Genomic DNA, 14,093 nt, shown 5'->3' with positions numbered 1-14,093 from the left:
CCGCCAGGTTTTGACGGCGTCGCCCGGGCTGGCGTCCATCCGTATCAGCCGGTTGTAGGCGATGCCGATCAGCTCCTCCTTCTTGCCCCCCTGGAACCTGCGACACGGCGAGGAATTAATAAATGCACACCCGTGACACACGGCTACGCATGTTAAATTCAGCAGCTGAGCTGACTTATAAAATCGGTTTTATAAGTCGATGCAATTAATGCTTTTAATTTCAGTTCCAGTGCAACTCCCACAGCTAAGGATGTGCCGCGTATTTAACGTACTCCGTGTATTTATTCATGAAATTCCTCCTGTTCTGCCCAGCGGACCCACCGACCTTGCAATGAAATGCGTGATGCCGAACTCCGGCAGCGACTGCCAGGCTTGAATAAACCGCATCTTCGCCTCGATGAGACTCATCTGAGCGACGTTCTGGTGGGCTTCCAGGATGCGCGCCGTGATCTGCGGGCGGCGAGACACACCGGCTTTAGGCGAGGGGGCTTGTTAGCGGCAGCACGACTGTCACGCGAACGGGTAACGACTCGGGAGGCATTTGGGAGCCAGCGCGGTTACGAACAACGCAGATAATCAATAATTTCTACCCTGAGGTCTTATTTCAGCTACGACTGCTCAAAGCCTGCAACCACGGCTGATAAACGTGGAGCTGCTTTTGCTTCGTATCTCCAGACATATAAAAGCAAATATAGATCCGAGCTGTCTGGAGGCAAAGAGCCGCCCAGGCTCATTTAGTTTAAGACGCAGGATGTGAGCAAACGGCGGGGCAAATTTCTGGTGTAGGGTTTCTAGTTTCGCAGCATAAATCACTGGGGACCATTATAAAAACCAAACAGGGCCCAAGTTTCTCTGGGGGGGTGGGGGTTTTGTTATTTTTTTCATTGCTGCTCTCCAAACCAAAGGGGTTCTAGACTATTTTATCTTAAATTTATCTTAATTTTATTGTTGCTGTCACTTACCAAGTCTCTTACATAGCCTGGCTGTAGATGGCAAGGCGAAAAAAAAAAAGAAAAGGAGGCAGAGAGAAAAAAAAGCAATCAGAAATATGGCAACAAAGCAAAGAAAAAGTGTAAATTAACTGCAAACCAAAGTTCAAGCAAAAAAAAAACCACATGCACAATTTCTTAGGCAGAAAAGCAGCCAAAGTGAACGTAAGGACGGTAGAGGGGACAAGCGAGCAGAGATTCGCCCCCCGTGCCGGCCCTGCCTGAGCACCGGTGCGGTCCCGGCTGGCCGGCATCGTGTAGAGACGGTTTTGGTCCCGCTGATGGATGAAGGGGAGGGTGAAGCTGCCGGCTCAGAGGAGAACTCGTGTCCTCACGCTCCTCTCCATGCCTCTGCATGAACTCAGACCCACTCACTCGCAGAGGAAGCTCAATAGCTCACTAGGGCCGTTAGCTCAATAGCTCCTTTTATTTGAGATATGCAGAGAAATGATGCATTTCTGTAGATGGCGAGGCGATCTACGGATCGATGCTGCTCCGGGTAACAAGCGGCTGGAGGATAACGTCAGCCGGAGCATGCAGGGCTGCGGAGGCAGGTGGCCTTGCCCTGAGGGTGGACAACCCCGGGGGCTTCCTGGGGATGGCATCTGCCCTTGCAAGCCGGCTGAACGCCGCTCCGACACCGAAACCCCAGCAAGGCACCTGAGAATACGTTTATTTTGGTTTGTGGGGTTGGGTTTTTTTTCTTTGCATTTAGGATTTGGCGCTCCCCAAACCCAACCTGCCAACCCTACGCTGCTGCAAGGGCACGCGGAGACAACCACCACCCGAGCGGGTCTGGGGCTGGTGTGGGACCAAGCGCCTCTATAAATCCTCCAGCAAGGCCTACTGCCAGTTCCCATTTCGGCACCGTTTGTGGGCTGCACGACCTCCTCCTCCTCCTCCTTACCCCATGCCGGGGCGCGGAGGGACCCTCGCGGCCGAATTCCTTGCATTCCCGCAGCCTCCATCCCTCTGTCCCTCCCCGCCGTGCTGGCACGCGTGCCGCCGGCAAACATCCTCCGCTGCTGCAAGCTCTGCCTCTGGCCGTAAAGGAAAAGCCTCAGTCTGCCGTTTAGCCGACGTCTACAGGGGACCCGGCGTTCGCATCGCGGCCACCGGCCCGGCTTGGAGCAGGGCTCGGGCTCGTGCACGTCCCCACGGTTCGATGGAGGTTATTTTTATAACGAGGATACCTGCACGGTAAGCAAGTTCTGCAAGCTAATATTTTTCCAGGTGCCTCCATTTTACTGAGTTCAAGCCTAGAAGGTATTATATATGTTAAAATGGTATATTTATGCAGCCTCTCCTCCATCCAAGTGGATATAAAGGCTTATTCAGAAGAATAATAAGGGCTATATAAAATATAACTTCACTGCCAGGAAATCATCGTGCCGTGCCAATAAAAAGTTCTATTTTTCCTGCTTCTCTGACTTGCAGCCTTCTTCTGGGTTTGGAGAAATCGTATCTAGCCACTGCCAGCCCGAAGCACACAGGCTGCGATGCTACAGCTGAACGATTAAGTCACCGAAAGGCCACGGAGCAATGCCTTACTTATTTTTGCCGCCGTCCTGACATATAATGTCTTTCAGAAAGTCATGCATTTATTTCCAGCGCAGAACAGTTCAGCCCTGTCATGCACGGACCGAATGCAGCGTGGAGTTCAAGCACAAGTCACAGCAACCCAAAATGAAGCAATGTTTCAAGGACTGGCATTTGGAAGTAGTGGAAAAGCAAAGAGAGAAATATGCAAACTGCATTACAGCCAAGTCTGGATAAAGCACCGCAAGCAACTGCAACTCCACTGATCCTGAGGATTTCTGCACGGACTCTGTGCGAGGGAAGGGGTTTTAATCCCAGCACCGGGGACTGATTTCATCTCATCGCTGCTGCATCTGCGCGGGGAGAGACGGGGGCAGCTGCCCCACGCTTCGCTGCACTGTCGCTCAGTATCAGCGGGGGCAAAAACCATTCCCCTGTTTTAAACCGTTCCCCACGTTTTTAAAATGAATGTAAATAAATTTAAAATGTATTTAAAAGAAATGGTTCCCCGCTGCCAAGGCTGTGTACGTGCACCGTCGCATAATGTACGGCATAATTAAGGTCGTGGGTGCCATCCCCAGGTGCTGGATCGAAACCACGCGCTTCAGTCGGCATTTCATTTTAGTAACTGCGTGCATCCGATTAAGATTAAGTGACAACATCCGAAACATGTAGCGTTAAACGCCGGCTACCGCCAAAACATGTGCGTGGTCAGCCCGGTCCACACCAACACCAACGCCGCGCCGGGAGAGCGGGCGAGCACGTACCTGCTTGTTCTTGTACTTTTTCAGGTAGCGAGGAGAAACCAGACACTCGGGGTTAATGTCGGTGGTGATTTGTTCCGGGATCAGCTGCGGGTCTGGGTTCAAATGCTGCATTTTCAGGAAGGAGAGGATGTTCTGTACTTCCATGCCGTAGGAGCTGTCGGCCATCGTCTTGCCCTTGGAGGCCAGGCGGCAGGCGGCCATCCAGCTGGCGTACTGTGTCTCCTGCCCCCCAAACAGAGACCCGCGCCCGTCAGAGCGGTGGGGATGCCACCTCCGCCCCCCCAGCCCCCCCCAAAATAAAACTCTGGGGAGCCTTTATTTTCCTTCCAGCCCCAGGAGACTCAAGCACACACAGAGACGGGCAGAAACCCAGCCAACGTGTAGACTACAACCATGGGACAAAGCCAAGGAAGAGCAGGGGCTGATTTTCTACTCCAAATTCACGCGCGTGCTCACGTGCAACGCTGAACGTTGAGATTGGACGCGTGCGAGTGCATTTTGTATTTTTTTTTTTTAATTAACACCCCCTACACGGCACATCCGAGCGTGAGCTGATGGTGGGCAAAGGGCAAAGAGAGGGCCGGTCCAAGCGATAAACTTACATTATCGCAGCGAAGCCAGATTTCGTTCATTCCCTCCGCCACCGGAATCAGAAGTTTGATGTTAAACTTCTGGCCAGAGATGTTCACGTCAGGGGTAACTTCACATCCTGCAATGAGGGAGCCGCTGTTTAACAGGGGTGTGAAGAACTACGCTTTAAAAAGGGGGAAAAAAAACAAAAAAAAGGAAAAGAAAAAGCAAAGCACTCCAACTAAAGGGTGTCCGACAGCATCTCAGTGCTGCAAAGGTGTTACACCGCATCTCCGACGGGATAAACACTCTACACAGCAGGGACAAAAACCGTGTCAGGTGTCTCTTTTTCCAAGTGACAGGAAAAAAGGGGGAAAAAAGCAAGACCTGATCTGAAAGCAACGCAGCCAAAGCTAACGCGCGCCCGCAAGATTCATCTCATAGGTCCTGCCTGGCCTCGCGAATGGACCTGACGGCCGGCAAATACTCCACGACCCTGAAATTTTCATGAAAGGGTAGGAAAAGGTGGCTGGATGGGTGCTGACTCTCACCCTGAAACCCCTATACGTTGTTTCGGCTGGGCGCATCGCTGTTATAGTCAGCGGCGAGGTGCGAGCATCCCGCTTTCGGTGTCTGGAGAGAACTACAAGCGGTTGTATAAACACCAGGGGGGGATGAACTGAACCAGCCAAGTTAGCCCGGGCTCCGCTTCAACGCCGCCTCCGCGATTTTTTAAAAGTGCCGTCACAGCAGATATGTCAAAAGCTCCCAAAAAGGTCCTGCGGGCCGGGCTTCGCTCTGCCTGCAGCCCGAGGTCGCTTGGCATTACATCTGCTCCTGCCTGGAGGAGGGGGGGAAAGAGCTTTCTGCAGTGTGGTGGCTGCTGGAGCAGGAATTTTTTTTTAGGAATGTTTAACCTGACATAAGAAATGCCAGCAGCCGTAGGAATTTAAAAACTCATGCGCAAGGCTCGCAGGGAGCGCTTGAGCGAGGCTGCTCGCAGCCAGCACCAGGGAGAAGATGACAAAAAAAATAAAGGCAGCGGAGGAAGAGAATGGTCTGTTCTCTCCAGCGCAGCGTGTGTTCAAACTTATTCTCCGCCGTGGGAGTTAGTTCAATTCTTTTGGATAGCCACAACAAAACAGAGAACGGCAAGTTGTCTCCCCACGTTATTGGGGAGCTGGCGGCGCTTCCCCTTGGGGTCACACGTACCACGTACTCACTTTCTAGAAGTCTAAGTATACGCCGTGCTATCAAACCCAGTCACCCTCAGTCCTTTCAATATATTTACCCAACCCTAGGGTGGCATGCCAAGAAGATAAAGCAGTGGGAAAACAAGATGCAAGAGGAGCAGCCTATTACTGGAATAAAATGCAACAGTGCTTACGCTTCTCTTACCTCTCAGGTTCATCTGGTGTGCAGGAGTCCCGTTGGATTCCTCTTTGCTTTTATAGCAGGAGATAGAGGTATCTTTGAAGGTGCACCAATACGGCTTGTAGCCTTTCAACGTCAGCTTCTTGGGCCTGCCAGACAGGTTGAGGGACATTACTGCGCAAATCCGCAGTTTGCCAGGTGATAAGGTTTGGTTTAAGCTCCTAAACCAACCTGCTGCACCGGGAGACTCATTTCACCCTTGAAAACCTGGTGTCAGCAGCCTGGGGTATGCCCACCCCGGGACAGTCCCTGCCCGGGAGCTCAGCCACCGCTCACCATCCCGCCACTGCAACGTTGGGTTAGAATCATAGAATCATTAAGGTTGGACATTAAACTGGAACCCCTTTGCTCGAGCTCTGAAAGGAAGCGGTACTTCTAAAAGACTTGTCCGTCAAGCACATGCATGTGTACACTTGTTGTTTTCTTTTTAAACACTCCGCGTCGGAAAAGGTTCGGTTCCTTCCCAGGGAACACATGGATTTTGCCCGACTCTGCAGAAGCGGCGATGGCTCTGCAAGCCCCACCCGGCACGGTGGTACCCTGAGCCTGCTCATCCCACCATGAGCCCAGGACCTTCGTGGAGCTGCAGGTTTCTCATTTTCTTAAACCCCCTTCATTTCTAAACCTTATTCGAAGGCTGTATCTGCAGTTTCTCACGGCAATGTATTTCTCACATCTCCATCCCAGAAACAGCTGCTCAGCTGTCATCTGTAGGCATCAAATATGCAATGGCCCCAACGGCTTGTCCTCGGGGCTCTGCGCTTTCATTTCCAAGCAAAAGCGTGCTGGGGGCTGCTCGGGGAAATTAGGGAGGTGGGAGAGAAACACGGCGTCTGCCTGAACCCCGCTGCTCCCACACCTCTGATGGACATCTGAGCTCGGGGCATCTGCCGCCTCCTCCCGCCTTTGCTGGTTTTCCTCCTCCTAAAGCCCTGGCACACACAGCCCTGCCCCGTGCAAACTTTACAACCGCAATTTCCTTTGAAAGCTGCCTCCCACTGCAGACGAAGTCGCCAACCTCCAGCCAAGCCATCCCGCACGCGCCCGTTTTTCCAGCCTTTGCTTTGCATCCTTCGCTAAAGATGCTTTGATACATCTTTACTGCCTTGAGCTTTTTGGGGGGCTCCTTTAAATTGCAGGCAGGGCATTTTGGCTGGCACGGGCAGTAACCCGGCTGGCAGAGGAGAGAGAAACATCCCGAGTCTCTGCAGCAACACCAGGCACGTATAGGGACATCTATATAGGACTTATATATAAGGCATACTAGGGACATCTATTGCAGCTCCTCCCCACTGAAGTGAGACAAGAGGCACGTCCAAAGCTGGGCCAGCTCCTAACATCGCATCATTTATGTTTGGTTTCTGGCAGTAGCGTACCGCCTGGCCCGCATTTTTAGGGGCCAATGGCAATTCCGTGCTTCCCCGCCGTGGCAGGGCAGCCTCAAATCCCAGCCTCAGGCTTCGGGCTTGCACCGGGCGAGGAACTGGCAGCTTCTTGCTGCTCCGTCTCCTGCCCCACCGACTGGCACTCCAATCTGCAAGCAAGTAGCTCCCTGAGACGTGCCTAATTTTACTGGCAAATAAGCACATCAAAGGAAAGAGCAAGTTTTTTGCTTGTTTGTTTGTTCAAGGGGGGAAAAAACACCCACGCAGATGCAGGGCACAGGCTGCAGCCCTGAAACTTTGCCCCAGTGAAGACAGACCGCAAGCCCAGACGGATGCGGAGACCTTATTAATTCGCCTTCGGAGAGGGAGAAAGAATTTTTCAGAACAGAAGTGGAAGGTTCTGGCTCCAGAACCAAACAATTAATAAAATAAAGGCTTGTTCCAGAGCTATTTCGCTGCCTACTGCTTTTCTTCTATATCCTATAGCTATGCTGTGAAATCTCATCATTATTTCCAGTTTCCAAAACTTTCACCGTAACCCTCGCCGCAGCAGGCAGTAAATTGCAAAAAGACAGCCGCGGCTGCCAAAATGTTACTCAAAGTCCAGATGCTGCCGTTCCCGGTTTCCACGTACCACCATCCAAGTCAGAGCAAAGTCAAAAAATAAAAAAACCAAACCCTAAATCCTGAGTGAGCTGGAAGAGGAGCACAGTCAGCTTCACCTGCTCCTTTTGGCAAGCAGAGGGCAGACAGACCGGGATCCCGGCTGTTTATATTTCAGCCGGCCCCTTGCAAACCAGGAGAAGTATCTGAGCAAGTTTTCTAGGTTTCACTCCTCATTTTAGGATGGCTTGGTTACTTCATGGGCATTAATTGTGTTACAGAAATATCCCGGCACGCGCTGCTGGCTACGGGATGCAGCAAGCTCTCCCGGAGGGATGCGTACCTGCCGGGGCGCTGACAGTGGGAAAACACCCTGGCTTTTATATTTAAGAACTGAGCAACTTCAGTATCGAATATTTCGAAGAGTGTGAAATACTTCGGGACCGCGCTACGGGATAAAGAAATAAAATGTTTTAATAGTAAGAGAGCGCAGATGCTGAGCTGTGGTATTACACAGCGACTGCTGGGTGGCTCTTCACACGAGATAACATAGCGGTGTGCAGCAAGATCTCAAGGCCAGGAGATGAAAAAAAAAGTGGGTATTAGGCGGTAGGACCATTAATTATTCATAGACATTACCAGTTTCACAAGCACCTCTTCCCATCAGCACTTACTTGAAGACTTTAATGTAGTCGGCGAGCTCCGGGATGGAAGTGATGTCACCCTGAAAATAAAAGATTGTCCCATTCACCCGCCTGCCCCAGCGGAGCCGGGGTGGTGGGTCCAGGAGGGAAGGGATGCTGCGCAGGGGAGGAAGCCGGTGGCAGCTTCACCGGCCGACATCGGGGCCCAGGGGTCATGAAAACGCTCCCGAGAAAGCCTCATCCACTTCACGGATGAAGCAAGCGGAGAAAAACCTATCGCACAGAAGTGCTGTTTGGAAACCGGAGGGGCAAGGCTTTATTTTTCTTTGAGGAATTCTTGCTGCCGCTGGAGCCAATTCCCACTCGCGAGGTCACCGGCGGTCACACCGGCTCGTGTTCCCACAGGGATTTTTCTCCTCCCTTAGTTATTTCCTTCTGCTCCAAACAAAAGGAAAAGATGCTGCTCTGCACCTCCACGGAGGACTGGGGGAGGGCTTGCTGACAGTCTAGAAAGGTTTTTTGCCCCAGTTTTTTTAATATTGAGTTTATCTTCACATTTTGCCTGAGCAAAATATACAGGGTGGCACTGGCAATTCCCACGAGCTCCAACTAAAGGGTTTTCGAAGGACCGAAAAAGCAAAGACTGCTCCAACTGCTTCCAGTAGCAAGACAGTTTACTTTCCGTCTGCAGTGAGCAATGCTGTTTATAGATACCACAGGGAAAAAATGCAGAATCTAAACAAACAATCCAGTAATTGCCCATTATCCATATTCAATTACTCGAATGCATCTGGAAATGGCTACTGCTAGCAACCCCTACGGAAAGGGATGGAGGTTTTTTGATGAATCATTGTCGTCTTCACTCCTGTCTGGCAGGGACTGCCCCTCAGTACTGTGCTTCGAATCTGGTGTTGCAAAGAAATTGTAAAAGATCTCTCGGCGATGAAAACTTGACGTTATTTCTGTCGCACGGACGCAGCGCTGCTCTCCCTGCGGCGACTGGTTAATATTGCAAACCTCTGCCGTTATTAATGCTAGTAAAGCAGGCTACGTATGGACGTTAACTTCAAAAAGACGCTTCGTAAACACTTAAAAAAATTACACCAGGTGTAAGACTCGAAAATTTCAGGGGTTTTAGGGTTTGAAAGAACTTAAAATGAAACTCTGAGATGGTATAAATGTGCAAAGCGCCTGGAAAAGCTGTGCTGTGCCAAGTCTGACCGGACCTACTCCTTTTTCGGCAGTTTGGGGTTTTTTGGGGCTTTACATTTTTAAAGGTGGAAAACCAGTGTTAAAACAGCGTATCAGGGGAAAAAAAAAAAAAAAGAAACCTTCTGAAATACAGTCATAGCCCGCTCCAGGCTGAAATCCAGTCTCATAAAAATAGGGTTTCATAAGCGTAAGTTACTTCTGAAAATCACAGCGGCTGTTTTAGGTACTGTAAAAATTTGCCATGAATTAGAAACGGTGGAAGAGAAACCTCAGCGTGAAGAATTCGGTATTTTGGGAAGTCGGTAGCGAGAACAGAAACCAAATTAATTTTAATTTAGTTTTCCGTTATTTCACCAGGAAGGTGGCTTGGTGCAGGGCGGGGCGGGATTCAGAAAGAGCCCGGCTCCTCCGGGACTTCTCCAACACCGTTTGGTCCTATGGTCCCAGCAGGAAAAAAAGCAATATTGCACTTGACTCCTGCAGCAATGCAGAGCCGGGCACGCGGGACGGGCTGAGCTCTCCCTGCGAAATTAACTGCAAACACCCCAAAAATAGAAGGCGGTCTTACAGCTTAAACGAAGCCTTTGGTTCGATACGTGCACGTGCTCAAAGAGGTTTTTGTGCCGCGGTGGGCTCAGAGCTCCAGCTCGGCGCTGGCCCCACGCCAGACACTGCCCGGCGTCCCCTCCCACCAGAACTACCCCTCGGTATTTTAAAAAATGCTATTTTTAAGAAAATATTATTGGGGGTCTGTGTTCTGCATTGCTCCACTGGGCTGTGGGCAACTTTTTCATGCTGTAGGAGCAGGAATAGGAAAAAAGAGAGAGAGGAAGGAAATAAAAAAGGCTGGATGCCTGGAAGAATTCCCAGCTCGGGATGATTATTGCTGCCCCGTGCGAGGTGAGGAGGGGACGCGCAATTCAACCTGCCACCGCGTGCCTGCAACCCTTACCAGGATCGTCGACGTTTTGCCACCCTCCAAAGTAATTTCCAGATCCGAGAGCGCAGCGTCCACCTCATCCACCTCCTTGTCGCTGTTGTTCAGGTGGTTTTCCGAGGACATGATGGACAGCTTATTGATGTGGTACTGAAAGGCAAGGCACAGCATTTCACCGGGACGCTCCTGCGATCGGCCGGATGCTGCGGGCTCGTCACGACACAGCCACCGCGCTCGGGAAGCGGAGTGGAAAACCGGACCCCGGACACCCTCCACAGCAGCAGAGCCCGGTGAGTGCCGAGACCTGAGCGCAGTCGCGTCAGGAACGACCGTCTTGGCTGTTTTCAGTCCAAGGAGTCGGTGGTACGAACCCTGAAGGACCACTCTGGACCCTGCAGGGTCATCTGGTCCTACCCCCTGCTCAAGCAGGGCCACCTACAGCCGTTGCCCAGGATCACGTCCAGGTGGCTTTTGAGTATCTCCAAGGATGGAGACTCCACAACCTCCCTGGGCAACCTGTGCCAGTGCTCGGTCACCCTCACAGTAAAAAAGTGTTTCCTCATGTTCAGAGGGACCCTCCCGTGTTTCAGTCTGTGCCCATGGCCTCTGGTCCTGTCACTGGGCACCACTGAGAAGAGCCTGGCCCCATCTCCTTTACAGCCTCCCATGAGGTATTTGTATGCATTGGTAAGATCCCCCTGAGCCTCCTCTTCTCCAGGTTGAAGTCCCAGCTCCCTCAGCCTTTCCTCAAAGGAGAGATGCGCCAGGACCTTCATCATCCTCGTGGCCCTTTGTTGGACCCTCTCCAGTATGTCCATGTCTCTCTTGCAGTGAGGAGCCCAGAACCAGACCCAGCACTCCAGGTGTGGCCTCACCAGTGCTGAGCAGAGCGGAAGGATCGCCTCCCTCGGCCTGCTGGCAACGCTTTGCCCAGTGCAGCCCAGGACACCATTCACCTTCTTTGCCCCAAGGGCACATTGCTGCCTCATGGTCAAGCTGGTGTCCACCAGCACCCCCAGGTCCTTTTCTGCCAAGCTGCTTCCCAGCTGGGTGGCCCCCAGCACATATGGGTGCCTGGGGTTGTTCCTCCCCAGGGGCAGGACTTTGCACTTCTCCCGGTTGAACTTCATGAGGTTCAAGTCGGCCCGTTTCTCCAGCCTGCCGAGGCCCCTCGGGACGGCACCATGACCCTCTGGCGTATCAGCCACTCCTCCCAGTCTGGGAGGATGCATTGCATCTGGTTTTACCCCAGAAAACCAAAACATCCATAAAATCTCACATGAAGGACCATGCCCAACCCACTCTGGACTGCTCAGAGAGGTAAACCGAGTCTTTATATTTCTGTTTTCACTCTTTTTTTCCTAGGAGGGGCCCTAGGAGCACACAGCCCTGCTCTTGCCGGGCGTGCTCTTTCTGCACCCTACAGTGACGAGACGCGCCAGACCACACACAGTAAATGGCCTGCCATCTGTCTTACAGAAGTCAATAGCAGGTGTAGTATTTATGCCAAATCACACCAAGTATTTCATAAAACAGATCAATAAATAGTTCTGGGAAACCCACAGATTATCACCAGCTGTTTGGGGGGCAGCGTGCCAGAAACACATAGTTCGGTAACCTAGTGTACTTACTGGGGGTTTTTAAAAAGGGCAAAACTAAAAGTTAAGGCAGACATAAACATGCTTGGTAAAAGAAGGCCAAGTTCCTTTTCATGAGAAGTAATCAGCAGCAAATATTTAAATTACCTAATAAGCTCAAGTGAGGATTAGGAGATGGGAAACGATCTGACTTCTACCAGCACGAGAAGTCCAAGCTCCCACCGAAGACAAGGTGAGCTACAGCAGACTTCACGTATCACGTTAATCAATATTCATCAACAGAGATGCATGCAAAGCTACAAAATCAAGTTTAACGACAAGCCTAAGCGTATCAGGCTGTCTCCTACCTGCAGCGCTGCAAACATCATCATTTCTTCCTCCGTGCACTCGATCTCCTCCAGCAGAATAGCCCATTTGGACTGCTCGTACAGCTGGTTGATCCTGATCGCGTCATACTACGGCACAGCGCAAAAACACGGACCGGTTGTAAAACATACGAGCCCAGTTCAAGGCACACCACTTCATCTTTCATTTCAACGCAACGCTTCAATCCGAGACTGAAAAGCCTCTGCCACCGAAGCAGAGTGGCTCTACGCCACCCTTAGAGCATCTCTAGCAACACCTAAGCCCTAGCAAACCGGTACGTGGGAGCACGCAAAGCCAGGTTTGATGCCCGCAAGACCAATTTCCAAAGCGGTGGAGGATTTGCCAACAGAAAAGCACATTAGAGATAGAGGCATCCTTTGCTCAAAGCCTTTGCCTGCAAGATGCAAGTAAAATAAATAGCTCTGTACCTTTGGATTCAGGTCAAAAAAGCTGTAGTACTTGAACCGGAGCAGCAAAGCTTCGTTTTCTTTCACCTCCTGCTCCATAAGAGATCGGGACGAATCCAGCCATCTGTAAATTGTCAACAGGAGATAACACATACAAAAAGCTCCGGCAAAGTCGCGACGACGCTTTCAAGAATGCAATTTAAAACCGCACATTGGGGGAAAAAAAAAAAAAGGAAGACAAAAGCAGAAAAATAAATCCTTAACTCACCCTTGGTTGATTTTGGCTTTATCGAGCAGCGCCTGTGGCTTGTACATTTTTGCTAAGGACTCTGGGGAGGTGACGGGCTGGCTCACGGCCAGGATGCCCGGGTTCCCCTCCGACAAGGCGCTGTCACCGAACCAGGCTGAAGTGGGTGACAGGGGACTGCCGTCGTGAGCGTCGTAGGTCGGTGTCATCGTTTTGCTATACAGTCCCGGGCTGGAATATATGTTTCCTACCGGTAAGAGGAATAATAGCTGGGAGTTAGCTCACGGCCAAGCCCTGCCTGCTCCCGACCAAGCCAACTCAGACACAAACCCGAGGCCAGCGGATGAAAAAAACCTTCCCTTTTTTTACCATTTTTCTTTCCGCAATGGGAAAACACTGCGCTGCTCGTTTTCCCATGAAAAGCTGCCCCTCTCTCTCCGCTCTTCTCCTAGAGCAAAACTGACGGAAAACTCATTCCAGCCCAAATCCGTGGGAAAAGGCGCAGGTCTCCCACACCGGGAAACTCCTGCCCCCTGCCTTTCTGCGGCACCTGGGACACGAACGGCCCCCGACTTACCGGTATTACCTGTTGCTTAAAGATTTTGGAAGTCAAAAGTTTTAGAGGAGCAGGAAAATAAACTAAGGGCGCAGCCAAAGAGACCAGAGGCAGAGCGCAAAAGTCCTACTGAGGTGGAGCTCACCTTTGACGGGGCCGATGTAAAGAATATCGGTGCCTATAGAGAGGGAAAGAAAGGAGGGAAGTGAGAAGGCGAGAGAAAGTCATCGGGAGAGTAGGAAAGGACAGAAGCCGAAAATGGGCATTTTCGGAAGAGGGCAGAATAGCACAGGTGAGGTTTAACCACCCAAACGGAGTGTTTGCAGCAGCGCCGGTGGACTCGGCAGGCAAAGCAACCCAAGTGACTCCACGGTTATTTTATTCATGTTACAAGAAACAGCCGGGCACGGAAACGTGGCATTTCACGGACGGAAGAGCTTGCTGAGACGGCCAAATAAATTTGGTATTAATATGCTGCGCAAGTGGTGCGATTTGGTGCAAAACTGATCCCGAAGCACACATTACTCCCAGGCCTTTTAAAGCTTTACAGCTCGTGCAGACTCAAAGCACACAAAAAAACCCCTTTTAAAATTACAAATTTGAAGAGAAGAAAGTGGACCCAGCTTGGTATCTCATACCCCAAAATAGCTGAGAGCTAAATAGTCCCTATTCATCTCACAGGAGCATTGATTTTTATCTTAAGAATATAAAATATGGATTTTCAAAGTAAGGGAGGTTCAACGACCGCATCCTAATGTCAGTAATTCCACTGCGTATGCACGTTGGGCAATGAGCTCAGCATCATGTGCTGGGCGTAAATCTGTGCACCAGTACCTAGA

The 14,093-nt window shown here is 51.0% G+C and overlaps 1 protein-coding gene across 1 annotated transcript in view; it reads right to left on the bottom strand.

The window, feature by feature from the left end:
• Nucleotides 1-14,093, bottom strand: part of FERMT2 (fermitin family member 2) — a 52,866-nt gene that overhangs the window by 1,691 nt on the left and 37,082 nt on the right. Inside the window, 11 exon segments of the mRNA XM_009322944.1 lie at nucleotides 1-97; nucleotides 326-450; nucleotides 3,296-3,517; nucleotides 3,898-4,004; nucleotides 5,264-5,388; nucleotides 7,962-8,011; nucleotides 10,096-10,230; nucleotides 12,026-12,133; nucleotides 12,473-12,575; nucleotides 12,720-12,945; nucleotides 13,400-13,432. Coding sequence (XP_009321219.1) covers nucleotides 1-97; nucleotides 326-450; nucleotides 3,296-3,517; nucleotides 3,898-4,004; nucleotides 5,264-5,388; nucleotides 7,962-8,011; nucleotides 10,096-10,230; nucleotides 12,026-12,133; nucleotides 12,473-12,575; nucleotides 12,720-12,945; nucleotides 13,400-13,432 — 1,331 coding nt within the window.

Source organism: Pygoscelis adeliae, unplaced genomic scaffold, assembly GCF_000699105.1.
Source record: "Pygoscelis adeliae isolate BGI_AS28 unplaced genomic scaffold, ASM69910v1 Scaffold314, whole genome shotgun sequence".
In the NCBI taxonomy this organism is placed as follows: domain Eukaryota; kingdom Metazoa; phylum Chordata; class Aves; order Sphenisciformes; family Spheniscidae; genus Pygoscelis; species Pygoscelis adeliae.
Note: the sequence above shows the minus strand (reverse complement) of the source record. Positions and strands in the feature narration are given on the sequence as shown.